Source organism: Eurypyga helias, unplaced genomic scaffold (genome assembly GCF_000690775.1).
Source record: "Eurypyga helias isolate BGI_N326 unplaced genomic scaffold, ASM69077v1 scaffold8137, whole genome shotgun sequence".
NCBI lineage: Eukaryota > Metazoa > Chordata > Aves > Eurypygiformes > Eurypygidae > Eurypyga > Eurypyga helias.
The window spans coordinates 26-16,807 of NW_010263620.1; the positions used below are offsets into that span (position 1 = coordinate 26).

At 38.0% G+C, this 16,782-nt stretch overlaps 1 protein-coding gene across 1 annotated transcript; it reads right to left on the bottom strand.

The window, feature by feature from the left end:
• Positions 1–388: 388 nt before the first annotated feature.
• On the bottom strand, positions 389–16,331 carry EPS15L1 (epidermal growth factor receptor pathway substrate 15-like 1; the record flags this gene model as incomplete). Its single annotated transcript, XM_010156100.1, has 21 exons — positions 16,275–16,331; positions 15,972–16,061; positions 15,578–15,625; positions 14,791–14,886; positions 14,190–14,249; positions 13,139–13,264; positions 11,507–11,566; positions 10,947–11,183; positions 9,925–10,082; positions 9,313–9,469; positions 8,509–8,571; positions 6,877–6,962; positions 6,404–6,476; positions 5,695–5,856; positions 4,680–4,877; positions 4,245–4,409; positions 2,620–2,746; positions 2,451–2,501; positions 1,956–2,092; positions 820–880; positions 389–471 (listed from the first exon to the last, which is right to left on the bottom strand). Coding segments are annotated over exons 5-21 (1,983 nt in total), but the record flags the coding sequence as incomplete, so codon positions are not given.
• Positions 16,332–16,782: the final 451 nt, after the last annotated feature.

The window sequence follows — 16,782 nt, forward strand, 5'->3', positions numbered from 1 at the left end:
CCACAAGTCATGTTACTGTGACAGATGAAGTACCCACCCAAGAAGCAGACCTCAGGACTTAGAGGAAGGCTGGACATTGAAATATATTAATGTATCTGGAACAACTAATTTTTCTTACAAGTTAATAAGAAGTTTTTTTGCTCCTCTGGTATTTGAAAATATCTGTGAGAAGTTTGTTTATCCCTGCTGAATTTACTGGACTTGGTAAGACTTTGCCATATCCGACATGGATGGAAAATGCTTTGCTAAGTAACAGGTAAGGTTGATCGGGAAAAAAAACAACAGAAGTGGGTTGTCAGCTGAAAAGTTACAACCATATCACACCCTTACAAAAAAGTCTCTGTACCTAATTTTTTAAAAGGACAGTTGCTTTCCTTGTAACCTTTACCTTTGACATCTGACTGAAGTCTGCAAATCCCTCACCACTACTGAAAGCACCACTTCCAAATGGATCTAGTGTTCCAAATGGATCTGAAACAGATACAGGAGGGGGAAAAAGTTATTTTAAATAATATTTAAGAAGTCTGAAAAATGCTTAGTGCTTCTGAAGTACAAAACTAGGCAGGAGATTAAAACACACTTGCATTTTGCCATGCCATGAGATGTTAGAAGAGAATTCCATAAAACAATAGGTTTTCTACTGGTTTGGAGGGAAAATAAAAACCAAACAGAACAAAGTGAAGGATATAGTGCTTAATCTTCATAGCCCATAACAGGACCAGAATGATATTTGCCAACACTTCAAGATTTAGAATTGATTCTCTGTTCATAAATATATACCTCCCTACTCATCTTCATGAGAAAGTTTTTTCTTCTTACCTGGACCTTTTGAAGAGATACTGGAAGACGTAAAAGGGTCACTGCTTTCAAAAGGGTCAGGCTAAATAAGAACAGATATATGTAATTATTGTTCTGCTGTACTGTGCTCTTGTCTTTTTATACATATTAAAATCTCTTGCTTTGAGCCAAATTATTTCCAGTTTCAGACCACTGTTCAGTGTACTTACAGCAGGATAAAATGGACTGATTATAAGACATTTGCATTATCAGTGCATTTGACTACTGATAGCACTGAACAAAACACCAAGTACCTACAAGCTAAACACACTCAGGTGAAAAGTGTATCACACTGCAATAGAAGCAATATTAGTTACCAGAGCAAAATAAGAAGTAACACCCAGAAGTTCTTAGTCTTTAAGCAACAGAGACTGAATATTCAGGTCAGGCATTTACATTATTATTAATTCAGAGAGCCTGTATATTGCCTTTTTTTCTTTTTAATACATGGTGTTCACAGTTGCTCTTCAGTTTGAAAAATCTGATGTTATCAGAGCACAAACCCACGCTGCAAGACTTAAACTAACCTCCCACTGACTGGTACTGCAGTAGTGTTCTAACACTTGGGTGGCAATAGTGAACAGATGCTACAAGGGTGAGGGAAAGGGTTAATTAAAAAGAAAACAAAAAGTCCATGCCTCCCCCCCAGCCAACCCCACACGTACACGTAAGGACCTGTGACTACACATTTGACAAACATGTACTGTGCAGTCCTTCCACTGTGTTGGTTCTATTGTCTGCTGCTGGCTCAGTAATCCTTTGGCCAGATCAGTTCCTCGATCTGATTCACTATGTGACTGCACAAATAGAAACATCGATGGAATGGGGGGGATGGTATGGAAGGAGTGGGTGCTGGCGGGGTGAAACTCCCAACAGAGGAAAAAAGAAATATCCACCTAACTGCATCTTCATGGTGAATATACATCATTATCCTGGAACTGGACAGAACAAACTGCTGATTGCCCTAACAATCCATACCGGAATTTTAAGAGTAAAATTAATGATATTTAATCAGTTAGGAGAAAAGTATTTAGTGAATTTTGTTCCTTTTAGCTTTCAGACAATACGCTTGTCAATAATAAAGAAATCTATTCTATGTAGATTTAAGAATTACTGACCTTTGAGGGTAAAGTGGGGGGTTTTGTGAATGGATCTGAGGTAAATGGGTCACTCTTCACCTGTTTCTTGAAGAAATCTTCAGGGGCAGAACTACGAAATGGGTCACTTTCCTTAAACGGATCACCTCCGAATGGATCTAGGAGTATTAAAAGGTAAATTGAATGTAGCACCTAGTGTGTCCATAACAAACCACTCTGTATTTGACCTCATGCTCCCTTATGTGATTTTTCTTATAAAAAACAGAGTGATTTGGTAAACCTGATAAACTTCCAGATACCTCTTTAAACACAGTTTGAAGAAGGACATGTTGATATGAAGGTTATGGTCTTAACAGAGAGTTACATGCATGTTATTAACATATCCATCCTGAACGTCAGCTTCCTATGTTCCCACATGCAAACCAAAAATCTGAAGCCAGGGAAACCTTGGAAATCTTTGTGTTTGGCTACAAATGGTTTATCACTCATCTGTCCTGTCATCAAAAGGGCTATTACCTGCTGGAGCAGGTGGCTGTTCTGCAAAAGGATCATGCTGGAATGGGTCACCTATGCAGAATAGAAAAATCATTTTATCCACTATTTAGCAAGATTATAAAAGTTTGTGAAAATATCGTTCACTCAGCAACTGGTCTCCAAGGCCTCAGGTAAACCATTGGTCACTTACTGCCTTTGAAAGGGTCTGCTCCCTTAAATGGATCCGATTTGAAAGGATCTTCTGACTGGAATGGGTCTGTATGCAACTCTTGTGTATTATTGGTAAACATCAAGGCTTTATTCTTAAACGGATCATCCTAAAAATTAAGAGGAAAAACATTACAGCAACTCACCATGTTTAAAATGCCCAGTTACACATTCAGCAGAAATTCAATGGTATCTTGGTTCCTATTTAATGATCTTAAAAATGACTTCCTAAAGAACTTTCTGAGTAAGTGGCTTCTAAGCAGAAGTAATGACACAGCAGGAAGAAATACGAGCCCAAGGGTACACAGAACATCCAAAGATAACCACATAACAACAAGAGCTTAAACTGTTTCTCATACTAATATATTCACTTCAAATACTTCAAACCAAACCAAACCCCCTACCACCACACGCTATCAAAAAATTCTTCTCTCCCAGTTATTTTGCAGCTCAGCTCCACGTAAAACTTAGAAGGAAGGGATACACCTATCATTCATGAACTACAAATACAAGAAACTACTACTGAGTAGTCATATTCAAGACTACGTCTTGTTAACTCATTCGTGAGCCTAAAGCTCCAAGTACTGAGCCACATTACAAAGCACTAAGGCAGGAAGTGTCACCCCAACATTTTGATGATCGAGGGGTTTGTCAGCAGAGGGCAACCTATAGCTTTGCCAACTTGCAAAATAACCCAGTGGGAACAAGCAGCAAATTAAAGTTATGAAACCTCCTCATCACGTTTGTTTTCGTCTTGCATTGCTTGTCTTTTGCCTGTTTTGGGTCACTTTGATGAAACCAGTCCTTGCCACAGTAGCCGTATGTGCACACGGCACCTGTACAACAGAGCTCCACTGACAATCGAAGCCAGTCAACTCTAATGTAAGAAATGCCTAGTAATTACCCACTTACACTGCCTCCAGCACAAGAAAAGTACAGGGATGACAGAAATCCTGTATAAGATGCTTAATTAATACTTCTCAGAACAGCAGGGAGGGCGGTGGGGAGAGGAGGAAGGAAGAATTAAGAAACAGGAAAGGGACACAATAGTTTATAAAAAAATTACTGTGAACATATACTGGAGTTTTCCTCCAGTAAGTGATTCGCAGGTTTTGCAAGTAAGAAACATCTGGAAGTTTCCACTGGAAATTAAACAGAGTTTATGCAGCCATGCAAGCACAGAAACTAAACACTGAAGTGGTGAAGACCATGTCTCTCAATGTACTGTTGTTCTTAATCTAAATTTGCCTTCTTTCAAGCATTTTGTTTTTACAGATAACTTGTAAAGCAGGACAGAAAGGTAGCATGCCTGCTGAATATTTATTAATATGCTAGATAGCTAGCTTCATACTAAACCCATAGTAAATATTGTGCTTACAAGGATTCTGGAAAATACGTTACCCTAATGAGGAAGCACCAAGTAGAATCAAGCAGATATGCAAATTTTATATTTAAACCAAAGCAACAGGCTCTTCAGAGTAATTTATTAAATATCCAAAAGCCAACTAAACAAACATGTCAACTATTTCAGATGAGGTGCAAGTCACAAAATTATTGTGAAATACACTTAATTATTGTGAAATACACTAAACAAGAGTATTTTTTTACCATAGCTCCGTAATTGTTTCTTTCCGTCTGCCCGAGGCCTTCACTTATGTCTGCTAAATTCGTCAGACTACCACCATGAATCCCATTCAGAGCTTCATTATATTCTTCTATACTCTTATTGACTTCTTGATGACTCTCTTGAAGTTGAGAAAGTTTACTTCTTGCCTAAGCAGTGAAAAATGCTTTAGTAGGTTACGCATTCAGTAACACAGTCATTCTCCCCTTCTCCTTAACCACTGCAAGAAAGTTCCATTTTCCCCAGAGCTGAACTTTTCCGGACTGAAACTGGGAATCAGCCTACTACGCACCAGTCAAAAAGGCTTATTTGATGAACCAGGTTTTTTTTTCTTCTCCTGCAAAATAATCTCTCTCATTGATGCTCAACTCAGCCTTTCAAGAAAAAAAAATTAAAAATGTATAAACTACAGCGAATACCTGATTTATTTCTTCCTGTGTTGATTTTAAAGATTTGATTATTGTTTCAAGCTGTACTTTCCCAGCCTGGATGCTCTGCTCTAGCTGAGTCTCTTCTTGCTGGAGACGATTCAGCTCTGCTTTTGCTCTATTAAGGTCATCTTCCTGTGATTTTAAATCTGATTCCTGAGATTGAATCTGCATTTTGAGTGATGAAATCTGAAACGAAATGTCACAAAAAAATCAGAGTGAAAACTAAAATAATAATAACTTAGCAAATTATGAATTCATAATAAAGTTGTAAAGCAACCTATCAACTGTTAAGGAAGGTGACAAGAACTTAATAGGAACAACTGCACACTACTTACTATGTTACACAAAATCCTTGGTAAAAGCACACAGGACATTCAATAAAATCAAGTAATATTAATATTTTATATGACAGAATACCATGCTAATTATAAAGGTCATTAAAAGGGATTTAACATGGTTACCTTGCAGTTTTCAGAACTTGGCTCCTCTTCCGTTCAAACATTTATCAAGTATTTTGAAGCTGATTTTAATTACAGTTGCAGATGACTAACACCCTGTCTTACATGACCTTATACACTAATTTCTACATGAAGGTAACACGCTATCTATACTAGCAATTGTATACCCCTGAAAACCCAATCAACCCAGAATACTGACATGAGGTTCACAGTGATCAAAACATGCCCCACTGCCCAGGGACTTGTCGCATGGGTGAGGAATAACGCTTCTCAACTTCCCCATAAGGTTAAATAAACGTGTCATAAATTCACACAACAATTTATGTAGACAGGGACTGTAGAGTTCATCTGGTTCAATACTCCATTTATGACCGTTACAAAAGGTAGTTAGGTTAGCAAGATCCTTTCTTAGACCTTTGTATTTGTGTGGAAATTGCTATTTATGGTAAAAACGGATGAACAAAGCAAGTTTATTCATTAAATAAAATTTCCTTCAACAAAAGACACAACACTCTCGAGCATGTCCAGAACTAACGTACACTCACCACCTGTGTTTCTTCCTGGCATTTCTGCCTCACATCATTCAGCATATCTTTCAGCTTGGCTTTCTGCTGGTCCATTTCATCCAGGCGGTCTTGGGCATCTTGTTTCTGAGCCTCCAGCTCTTGCAAGCTACTTGTCTCCCTGTCTAAATCATTTTGCAGTTCCTGAGGAAAACGCCACAGTTTGTAACTCACATTTAGCTGTTATCTTACAGGAATGATCCAGTACAAACAGCCTAGCAAACATGTACAAAGTACAAAGCCTGCATCCAAAAGATCCAGAGTCTATTCTCTGCATGGGTACATTTTGTTTCTGCAGGAACATGTATGAGACATCAGGAAACACATCAGTGCCCACACGATGTAAAGAGATTGACACAGAGCACATGTAAGCGAGCTATCCTAATTATCAAAATCAATCCCCTTTGAACAATGATTTCCTAAATTACGGTGTTAGCCCAGCAGTAACCAAAAAGATATTTCAAACTGTTCATGTATCATCTTCTATTTATATTAACCCATATCACAAGAAAACATTTCTGATGGAGAATGGGAAAATAAAGATCTTCCTGTAAGTCAGAGGAAAATCCCATGGAAGGAGGAAAGACTTGCCCAGAAGTAACTTAAGGGAAGATAGAAGGAAAAATGCTTAATTCCCCGCATGTTATTTTAGATTACAATGAAAATTAATAATGATAAACAGAGTGTTTACCTGCACTTCATTGGTTTTCAGTCTGATTGACTCTTCCTTTTCCCTAATGTCCTGCTCTAGCGAATATTTTTCTCTGAAGAGGAAAAAGCACATGTACTCATGATTAGTTAAATAACACAACACACACATGCATGCAAAAATCAATTAAATATTATTCTGGAAACCCCACGCAGCCCAAAAAGGCAGCCCATATTCTGACATATTTTTTAACGGAATAAGGGTGTACATGTATCAAATACTCTTTGAAAAATACTACCTGTTCCATAACCAATCTTCTGAAGCCACCTGGCAGAACCTAGGCTGGCTTTACATAACTGGCTAACTGTAGGGTATCAATGGGAGATTTGCCACCAACCTCAGTGACAAGTAATGATAAACTGACTAAAAGAAATCAAAATTAACAAACACATCAGTACTATATAGTTAACAGGTTCTCCTACACCAAGATTTTGTTAATAGTCCACAACTATTACCTCTGTAGCTGTGCAATTTCTTGACTAATATCATCCAGTTCCTTCACCCCTGTAAATTCTCCTGATCCAACGGAACTTGAACTATCCTGTTAAGAATTAAATAGTCCATTAAAATGCCAAGTCATTAACAGAAGATCTTCCTTCACAAAGGCTGAGGACAAAGGTGGGACACAATCCTCACTATACGCATCTGCAAAATTCAGTGAGAGACATGAAATTATTATGCAACACCCACCGAGCATGACACACAATTCTACCTGTGAGACAGGAGAATTTTCTCTATGGGTCAGTCAAAGTACACAGCAATTAGAGGGCATGCACATGTCAATGAATAAACTGCAGGCAATGGTAGAATTAAAATTCAAAACCTAAAACCCCAGCTCTGCTACAGTCAATAGCAAAGCTCCCAGGGAACTTAATGAAATCAGACTGTAACTTCAGTCTCCTTGAGCCCTGCCACAAATTAATGCCAATTTCTGCAATCACACCCAATTTCCTGCAGAGCAGGTCATTTCTACAGCCATTCAGGTGTAGATCAGGGTAGATGCAGAGGTATCCTGTGGCCTTTCAGACAAGAAAATGGTCATTAGAAGTTCAGAATTTCAGCATTCGGTACAAAATATGTCATTATTATAAAAACAACTGCTTGTTTCTTGAAAAAGAAAAAAAAAAATCACTGCAACACTGAACTCGCTGCTATTACAACAAATCAGGAGACCTACCATTTTTAAATAGCATTTTCAAAAGAAGAAAGTACAGTTTTCTTGCTTCGCTCACTTGGAAACTGCTGTGATAACCACAGAAGGTTTGGCTTTATTCAATATAAAATAACTCCAAGAACTCAACCAACAAACCACAAGCAGACAGCATTGTAAAATGTGTAATTTTTTGCATAAACAATAGGTGAATATACAGTTTGAATAAGTTAATGAAGTCCTCACTTTTGGGTGAGCTTTTTTTGTTAATATGCCATTAAGTAATCATAAATATCAACAACAATCCAGACTAATTCTTCAAGCTAGCAAATCAAAAGATTCTACTGTCTCTTTTATATTTTCAGACTAGCTACAGATTTGCTGAGACCTGTACTGTGTGCTGTGCGGGATCATAATACGGTGTTACCCAATATGATGATGAACTAAGCTAAAATGAGCTGCTGCTTTGGTTAGGACAACACCACTCACTGTTCCACATGAACAGAAAACTAATCTGCTGTGTTCACAGTAGCGTACAGTTTATTTCATGTTATATTCATACCACAGCGGATGAAAACAAAAGAGCTGCAATGAACTGAAAATAATGGGAAGCTTAAGGCTCTTGTGCCAAGGTGTTTTCTGCCCACAGCTTCAGAAGACAAGCGCACGAGTAACTTCAACATGCCAACACTGAGCGGCCTGTCAAAAAACTTCCTGACAAGGCAATGCATCTCAAATTGTTGAAGGAGGCAGTATCACCGGGTCAACAGCCAACACAGGTAACTTCACACTACGTGACACTATCATCGTGCCAAGAGTGTGTGTCACAATACAAGAGCAAAGAGACAGGAGAAGGTGTAGAAATAAAAGCTTCTTTAAAGTTACAAGCAGCGTGCATGAAGAAATTTGCATTCCTCTGGATGTCACAATTACTCACACGACGCATTTCTGTTAGTGCTGAGAACTCAGTTCCTACAGGGGTCAAGTAACCTGACAGAGTCTATAGAAAAAGGATATAGGACAGACCTTAGAAGGACCAGAGCAACAGCAACATTAAAATATATCAGGCTCAAGAGGTTTTTGGTTAGGGAAAGTGTAAAAAGGTAAAGGAAAATATTGTAATTTATAGAAAAGATGAATGCATCGACAGGACAGAAGTATTCATTCATTTAGGTTTCAGAAATACACTAACACACTTTTGGGGAAAGGAACAAAGCAGGGTCCAGCAAAAGATTAGCTGCTCAAGCAGAATGGCATGGACAGTGAGGGATATAGGACTATAGACTGTCACGCTACATGGGATGAACCAACCACCAATTCCCAGAAACTCGGAAGTCACCACTCTTCATTTAGCCATTAAAAAAATTCTACATTTTCACAGGAAGAATTTGGCCCTGATCACAGTCAGGGACAAGCTACTAAACCAGCTTTTAACAGTTCCCTGAAGTTAAACCAAACCCTTCTCTGTGACAAAGGAGTATTTTTCACGCTGAATTTTCTCAGTGTATTATTATTCCTTTATTTATGAAATATTCTACTGCATTCTTTACTCACGGCCTTGTGTTGTTAAAAATTCATGTATCTTTTCAAATGTTAGAAGAACTTAGAGGAGATTAAAGAGGAAAAAAAATGCAATTCTTTACCATAATATTACAAAAGAAAGTAACAAAATTAACACTCAAAGCCCACTGCTTTCAAGGCACATGAGCTCAGTATTCTCTCCAAATAGTCTGTGACTTACCTGGATGGGAGTGTTCCTCTCTGTGGGAGGGATCATATCTGGGGACAACACTTGAGGCGGATCAATCCCTTTACTGACCTTCTGTTGAATGAGATACATTGCTAGTGCAAACTGATCTTTGCTTAGCTTTCCCATCTGCCTTGTGTCTGCCAAAGCCCTGGTAAAAAACAGACCATACTTATAAACAAGTAAAGCTTACTTCTTCTCTACCAAGAAACCCAAAATACGCATACACATGTAATTTTCTTTTGATTCAGCCTCATCAGAGCTTGTTTATTCTAGTGAAAGAGTTCCATAAACAGAGCAGCATGTTATTAGACACATTTAACTGAATAGCACTACTCTGAAAATATACTTAGAACACTAGAACTTCAAAAACCAATCACAATTCACAGACTGACCTATATCCCTCCCCCAGAAAAGCGAAGTGTGTATTTAGTTCCCCCTCATTTTCCCATATAGCCCAATATCGTGGTACGGCAACAGGACACCTAAGTGAGGTTGGGGTTTATGTTTGTTACTTTTTTAATGTTAAAAATCACAATTTTGACTGGTCAATCTGACTTCCGAGATCAGCCAGTTACACGAATACAACTACCAGGGAAATCTTACCATATATGTGCTAGGAGATTCTGAGTCAGACCTGAATGCATGAAAATGTCCTTTACTTCTTGGCCACTCACAAAACCATCCATGTCTGTGTCTGTTTTTAAGAAAATTTCATCGTATCGCACTTTTTCAGACATTGGTACTACCCAATTCACAGATGGCTGTAAAACAAAGTTTGACACTTCAAAAGAAGATAAACACAGTCTTTATCAACACAGTGATTATACATGACATTATTCAGAGTCGGATGTGCTGAACATCTTGCACAATCACATCTGATTGGCAAATAGGTATTTCCACTCTTCCCATGAATATTTTAGCTTAATACTTTTTATCTGAATCATAAATACTGATAAACAGCTACTCATCAGTTGAAAAGCATTCATTTTCTGGAAATAAGGACCCAAACAGGCATACTAATTCCTCATGCTAACCACACAGGAGCTTTAGAGGCAGATTAATGACTTCTCTGGTATTAAGGCAGATACACGAATAAAACCTTTCTATGGTTTCACTTGCTAGGAAAGGGGAAAATTCCCTGTAAGATGTGCCACCTCACGGCCACTCTGACTAAAATTCACCTGCTCTTCTTCCACTCTTCCAAGTCTTACCATGCCCATTTCATTCCCTCCTCCCACATCACCCAACAACAAGCACATTTTCAGAAAAGTGCTCACATGAGGCAGAAATCAAAGTTTACCAATTAAAAAAAAAAAAACCAACAAAAACACAGGAGGGTGGGTGCGGGTGCTGCAAAAGGTTTGTCAGAAAAGCGCTCACATGAGGCAGAAATCAAAAAGCAGTTTTATTTTTCTCCGCAGTTTACCAATTAAAAAAAAAAACCAACAACAAAACAGGAGGTGTGGGTGCGGGTGCTGCAGAAGATTTGTACCTGTGCCTGTTTGATGCTGTGCTTGGGAGACAAACTCCCTGTGCTGTGGCAGAAATCAAAGTTTACCAATTAAAAAAAAAAAAACCAACAAAAACACAGGAGGGTGGGTGCGGGTGCTGCAAAAGGTTTGTACCTGTGCCTGTTTGATGCTGTGCTTGGGAGACAAACTCCCTGTGCTGTTGAGACTGTTGACACTCCCATGAGACGGGGTAGAACGGAGGCTATCTTTTGGTGGAGGACTTGCAGGGAGAACAGGAACCGCACCAGGAAAGGCGGGTGTCTTCTTTCTTTTAGAAGGTGGTATGAGAGAAGGGGGTAATAGTGAAGGAACTGGCTCTTTCTCAAGAGCTCTATAAACCAAATGCATTGCCTGCAAAGGCAAAAAGGTCAGATAACGTTAACAATTAGAAGCAGAGGCAACAATATTTTCCAGTGTCAGTCATTTACATATTAGTAAATCAAAGACTTAAGAGATGTAAACCAGAGCCGATAATGTTGAATGTAATTCCCTAATCTTGATGACACAGGCAAGAGTCAGTAGATGGATTTGAAAAAGATCATTTAATAGCTCCATGTGAACAATTTAGATTAGAACAGTCGACAGTAGCAGAGAAAGCTGCAAAGGTCTTGAGAAAAAAACGAGCAATTTCCTCTAGCAGACACATTGTGAATTGAGAATGTAAAGCAACCTACCACAGCAAATTCATCCTTGTCCAGGTGACCATCCTTATCAATATCACTGAGATCCCAGACCTACAGCAATTACGACAAAAATAGTGATTTAGAGAACAGTTACATTTTGTGGTTTTGATGTTAAATGTCATTATATTAAGCATACGCTCTGAAGACTCCTAGGAGATTTCTGTGAAGATCTTGCTAGCAATTTTAGACCTAGCTAAACATTCTCTGATGAAACAGACTGGATTAGAGTTTTCTGGCAATGTGAATCAACACTGGCTCTACAAATTCTGGTTGCAACACAGGCAAGTTTTTCACCTTTCTATGGTGCAATTAAGGAGTCATTAGGCTGACTAAAAACATCCAGAGGTGGCTTTCAGAATTGACCAGAGCGTGTGGTCTTGCAGACTGACCAAACTGGTCTTAGAGGAAAGTTAAAATTGTTTAAGAAGTCAATTCATTTCTAATTTGCATTCCATTCCTAAATTTCTACTTTTCATTTTTAGTTAAAAAAAAAAAAAAATCAAAAACAACCAACTATGTCCACCCCTCTCCTATATACATTTCAAAGAATTTAAAAGCATCTAGCAACTTTAGTTCATTATTAGGCCACGTAGAGTCAATGAAATAAGCAGGAGATTTAGGATACAAAAACTTTGTGTGCTGTAACACTCAGCCATCTGCTAACAGTTTAACCATCGATAGGACATGGAGACAGTATACTAGAGTGGACAGAATGCTGAGACCGAGGCTCAATCATCTGGACTCTACTCCCAGCTTTATCACTGAACCCCTGTAGAAGTTTAAGCTAGTTGATTAGTCCTTCGCCCGTTTCCTCAGTCCCCTATCTTGTGTTTTCTGGAACAGGAGAAAAGCTACCTGAATTTCTACTGTGACAATAACAAGACGACATACGAAGCCTTTTAAGACTGAGTACTTCACAATATTCAAGTACAGAATTAAAACAAGTCATACTTAGATTTTGTAGATAATATAAAGAGGCAGTTCTTCCTGAAAGGATGGAAGTATATAACGCAGATCCAGCTCTTAAATAGAATGTATTCATTCTCAGTCATATCAATATGCAAAACATTAAAGAATACATATTTTAAATAGAAGCAGAAAAATATTTAAGGTTTGCTCCCCTTGCAAAAATGCAATGGGTGCACTAAACTCCAATCTCAGAAGTACTTATAAATATACATGAAAAAAATACTTGACAGGTTGACAGCTACAATAAACGAGGACGTTTTAAAGTGTTCTCTTGTACAAACAGTGGATAGATTTAATGGTATGTCTAATAACTTGTACTCTGAAAAATGACAAAACATTAGGATACAACATTATAAAAGCTATTATGGTTTAAGAGAGCTTTTTCCTGTTTTTAAAACCACCAAAATCAAAGTTTCCAGCTCTTAAAATGAATACAGAGATAATGAAGCCAATCTACTCTAGGGCCCAAATTACAACCATTATTCTTATACCTCAATGGAAGACTTAGAGCCTACTTAACGTTTTTGCTTTATAGCACTTGATGTAAAATCTCAGCCCAAACCTGATCCATCTTGGTAAGTTACATTTAAATATTTAACCTTGCAACTGTGAGAAGCTAAATAGAGAATAGCGAAGTCTAAACAGCATACTTACCCTTCCTAGGATGTCGAGAGGTAGCTTTGAATTCATCAGTACTGGTTTTACTTTGTCTCCTGAAAGTAAACCATTTACTGGCAAAAGGCTTTCAAAAATACCATCAAACTTTGCTTTTTCTTCCACCTAGTTGGTAAGAAATAGCCTGAATAAGTAAAAAAGTGTGCCTGTGTGAGTGTTGAAAATGAGATCTTGCAAGAAATTAAGACTGGTCAGTAATGTATTCATTTCCTATTTCCAAGCTTTCTTGCAAGCGCCACCATGCTGTATTTAAAGGTAAACACCAGGGAGCTAGGCTTAGGAGCTTAATTTCACAGCTAAGGTTATGAAAACTAAGAGATTTTAACACGCAGCGTACAAGACTGTGTTTCTGTAGTGTTCTGAAAGGACAATGCATTCTGAGTAAAACACTGCTGACCGGATTTTAAACCGACTTTGAAAAACTCCGGAGGACTAAAAACTATTCTTTCCAAATAATCTGCTTGTCAGTTTAAAGCACAATATGCAAATACCATGGGAAAATAAAATCAGTATTAGAAGTTATTGTATTCGATTTCTACCTTTTGGAAAAGGTTTGCATCTCAAAGTTAACTAACTACAAATATTCCCATGTATGTATCAAAAGTTACTTTTTTCCAATGATATATATTGTGTGTCTCACTGAATACTAATTAGAACACATGAACTCAAGCTTTAAATTAATACTTCAGGATGGATTTGGTGAAATGCTTTGCTGTACTCAGTGGGGTTCCTTTACACAAACATGAAAGTGCCTACTATTAGGATTCTGGAAGAAATCCAAGCAGAAGATTAAAATTCATTGTGTCTTAAAAACAGCACGCCAGGGGTTGTCAAGGGCTTGTTTAATACTTATTTCAAATATAAAACTACAGCTCAATATTCTCTATTGTGCATAAGTCTGTCATGAGAAAGGGAGGAGTTCTGAAATGGGAAATACGTTCAATACCAAATTCTCTCACTGGGAAAATTACAGACAAAGAAAATATTTACTTTTAAAGAATAGATGGAGTGTGTTGTCTTTTACACTTACCCTAACAGCCCAGTGAGTCTCTGTTGAAGGTGGTGTCATCAAAGGACTGCTAGAGTCATGCTAAAATTAAAGAATGTCTTATTTATATGTATATACATAAAAATACACACACGCTTCCGTCTCTAATCCTTCCTAATTACTTAAAGAGATGGTTGTAGTAGATATGAAGCTTAACTACACTGAAAAAAAGAAAAAAGGCTGCACATGTATCCAAGTCAGTCACACTGACTGACACTATTCGAGTAGTTCGATAAGGACGTCAGGTGCATGAGGTACCCCCACACGGAACTAAGACAGGCTGAAGGAGGTTTTGAGTTTTTTCTGGTTTCGTGAATTTAGAATTATAGCCACATCAGCTTCCTGAAGAAGCTGACCGTAGTTAAACTTGCTCCAGCTCTGCAGTCCAGGAAGGGGCTGGTACATATTACTCAGGAAGACAAGATGACAGCAGCCCTGACTGTGCTTGTCTTAAGGAACAGTTTGACAGCAGCCTGAATTCTCAGAACCACAACATTTATGAAGCAGAAGATTAATCCCACGTTCCACCTGAAGCCTTAGTTCCCACACAACACACACATACATTCAGGTCTGTATTACTTACAAATTTAGGAGGTGGCACAGACAAGCTCAGACTGCTCAGGTTAACATCATGGCCATTCTGCGCACAGGCTACAAGGCGCAACGCGACATAGAAACCCTACAAACAACAGTGTTTTCTATTAAAAAAAGCAATGGTCTAACTCAGTCTCCCAGAACCCAGTTATGAATTTATGCACATGTGCAACTGAGAAAAGCACAGAAACCAAAGACTTATAGACCCATGGAGTTAACTGCATCGTGACAACTACTCCCGTGTTTTTAAAGGTGATTCAGGAAAAGCTTTACAGTAGCACAGAACAAAGAGCGGAAAAACTTCAAAGCTAGTTTTTAAGGTCTCTCCTATAATTAAGTAAATTCCAACAATTTTTCTTTAAAAATGTTTCTAAAAAAAAAATTCTCCATACCTACAGGTAACTCGATATTTGACATTCCAAGCCATTTTTAGTAATCCTGGTTATATTTTTTCATACAAGAAAGACTTCTAGAATAAATCCTAAAATCATAGTTTGTACTTGTTGAAGACTCAAAGACTACGTGTCTATATACCACCCACGCTGATTACTTACAAAACAAGAGGGACAGAAAATTAGATCCAAACTTCCCCAGCAGCCTTACCGAGTAATATACTTGGATATGAACAGTGCTGGGAAAAAAAATTCCTCTCACAACCAAAAACTTGAAAACAACCCCAAAAGCTAAGGGTAACTATTACGGACATGGGAGTTTTCTTGAAACAAGGCTAATGTGTGGAGGGTAATGTAAGTGGTCAATAGGCACATTTCATTTACCTGTTTATCCAAGTATCCTTTACCCTCTGGGTCAGCCAAATCCCATATCTGTGGAAACACAAAATAAAAGCCATCGTGACTTTAAAATAAAACTTAGCTCAACGTGTTCATATTGCATGCCTTCTTGAGCTGTTTGTTGCAGCTTCCAAGCTATGACATACAATGCGATTTAATTTTCAAATGTGTTACACAAAAGACAATTTTTCCTTTTAGATCCTTATGAAACTCAGAACAATACCTTGGAGCTATTTACCAATCTGTGGTTAACCTAACGTTCAAAGGATCCGATTTGCATTCCACCAAATTCCTTTTTGCAAATCCCTTCTGCTCAACATTAGCTGCGCTTACGCAAGCGTGCAGATAATGACCGCAATATCTAACTCCTTCAACTTACTTTTCCAAGGATAATATCAGAGAGACCGGATTTTTTAAGAAACAGTGCAGCTTCACTTGCTCCCACTCTCCCTGTGTATGCTGGGTCTACCTGAAAGATAAGAAATTCACCTTCAATTGAAGCATGTCTGTCATGAAAGCAGCGGTAAGAAATGAAACGTCTCTCGTCTCCAGGTCAAAAGGAGTTACACAAGCATGCATTACTGCTGAGCAGAGAGTTTACAGAGATTTAGCACTGCAACGGGAAAGGAAAGACAAGGAAATCTTGGGAAAATTGCACTTTAATTTTTTTTAAAGAACCTACCTGTTTGTAATACGTTTCGTATAATGGATTCCCAGTAGAAAACTGAAAAACAAGAGAGATGTTAAGAAAACAAAGAATTAACTGCAATTACAGATTGTCCACCTTTAGGGATCGACAGAAAAAGACCCCATATAGTACTTTCGGTATTACTTCTATCAAAAATATAAACCAATACGTTAATGTGCTGTATTCCAAACTGGGTACTTGAAATCTCAGTGTGGATAACGGCAATCCCCCAAAACTTGCAGCCAACAGACGACTATCCCTTCTTAAAACTTCTTATTCACCAACATTCATATTTACCCTCGCACTTCTAATTAACAACACTATATGGTAATGAGGTTTTGTAGAACAGCTTTGAACCACTTGCCAAGGTATTTCAGATCACAGTTTGAGAACTACTGATATCAAAGGCAGAGTTTTCAACATAATGCTGACTTGACTACCTCCTGCACTGTACATGTATTTATGGAATATTTTCAGCAGCCAATAATACACACACACACAC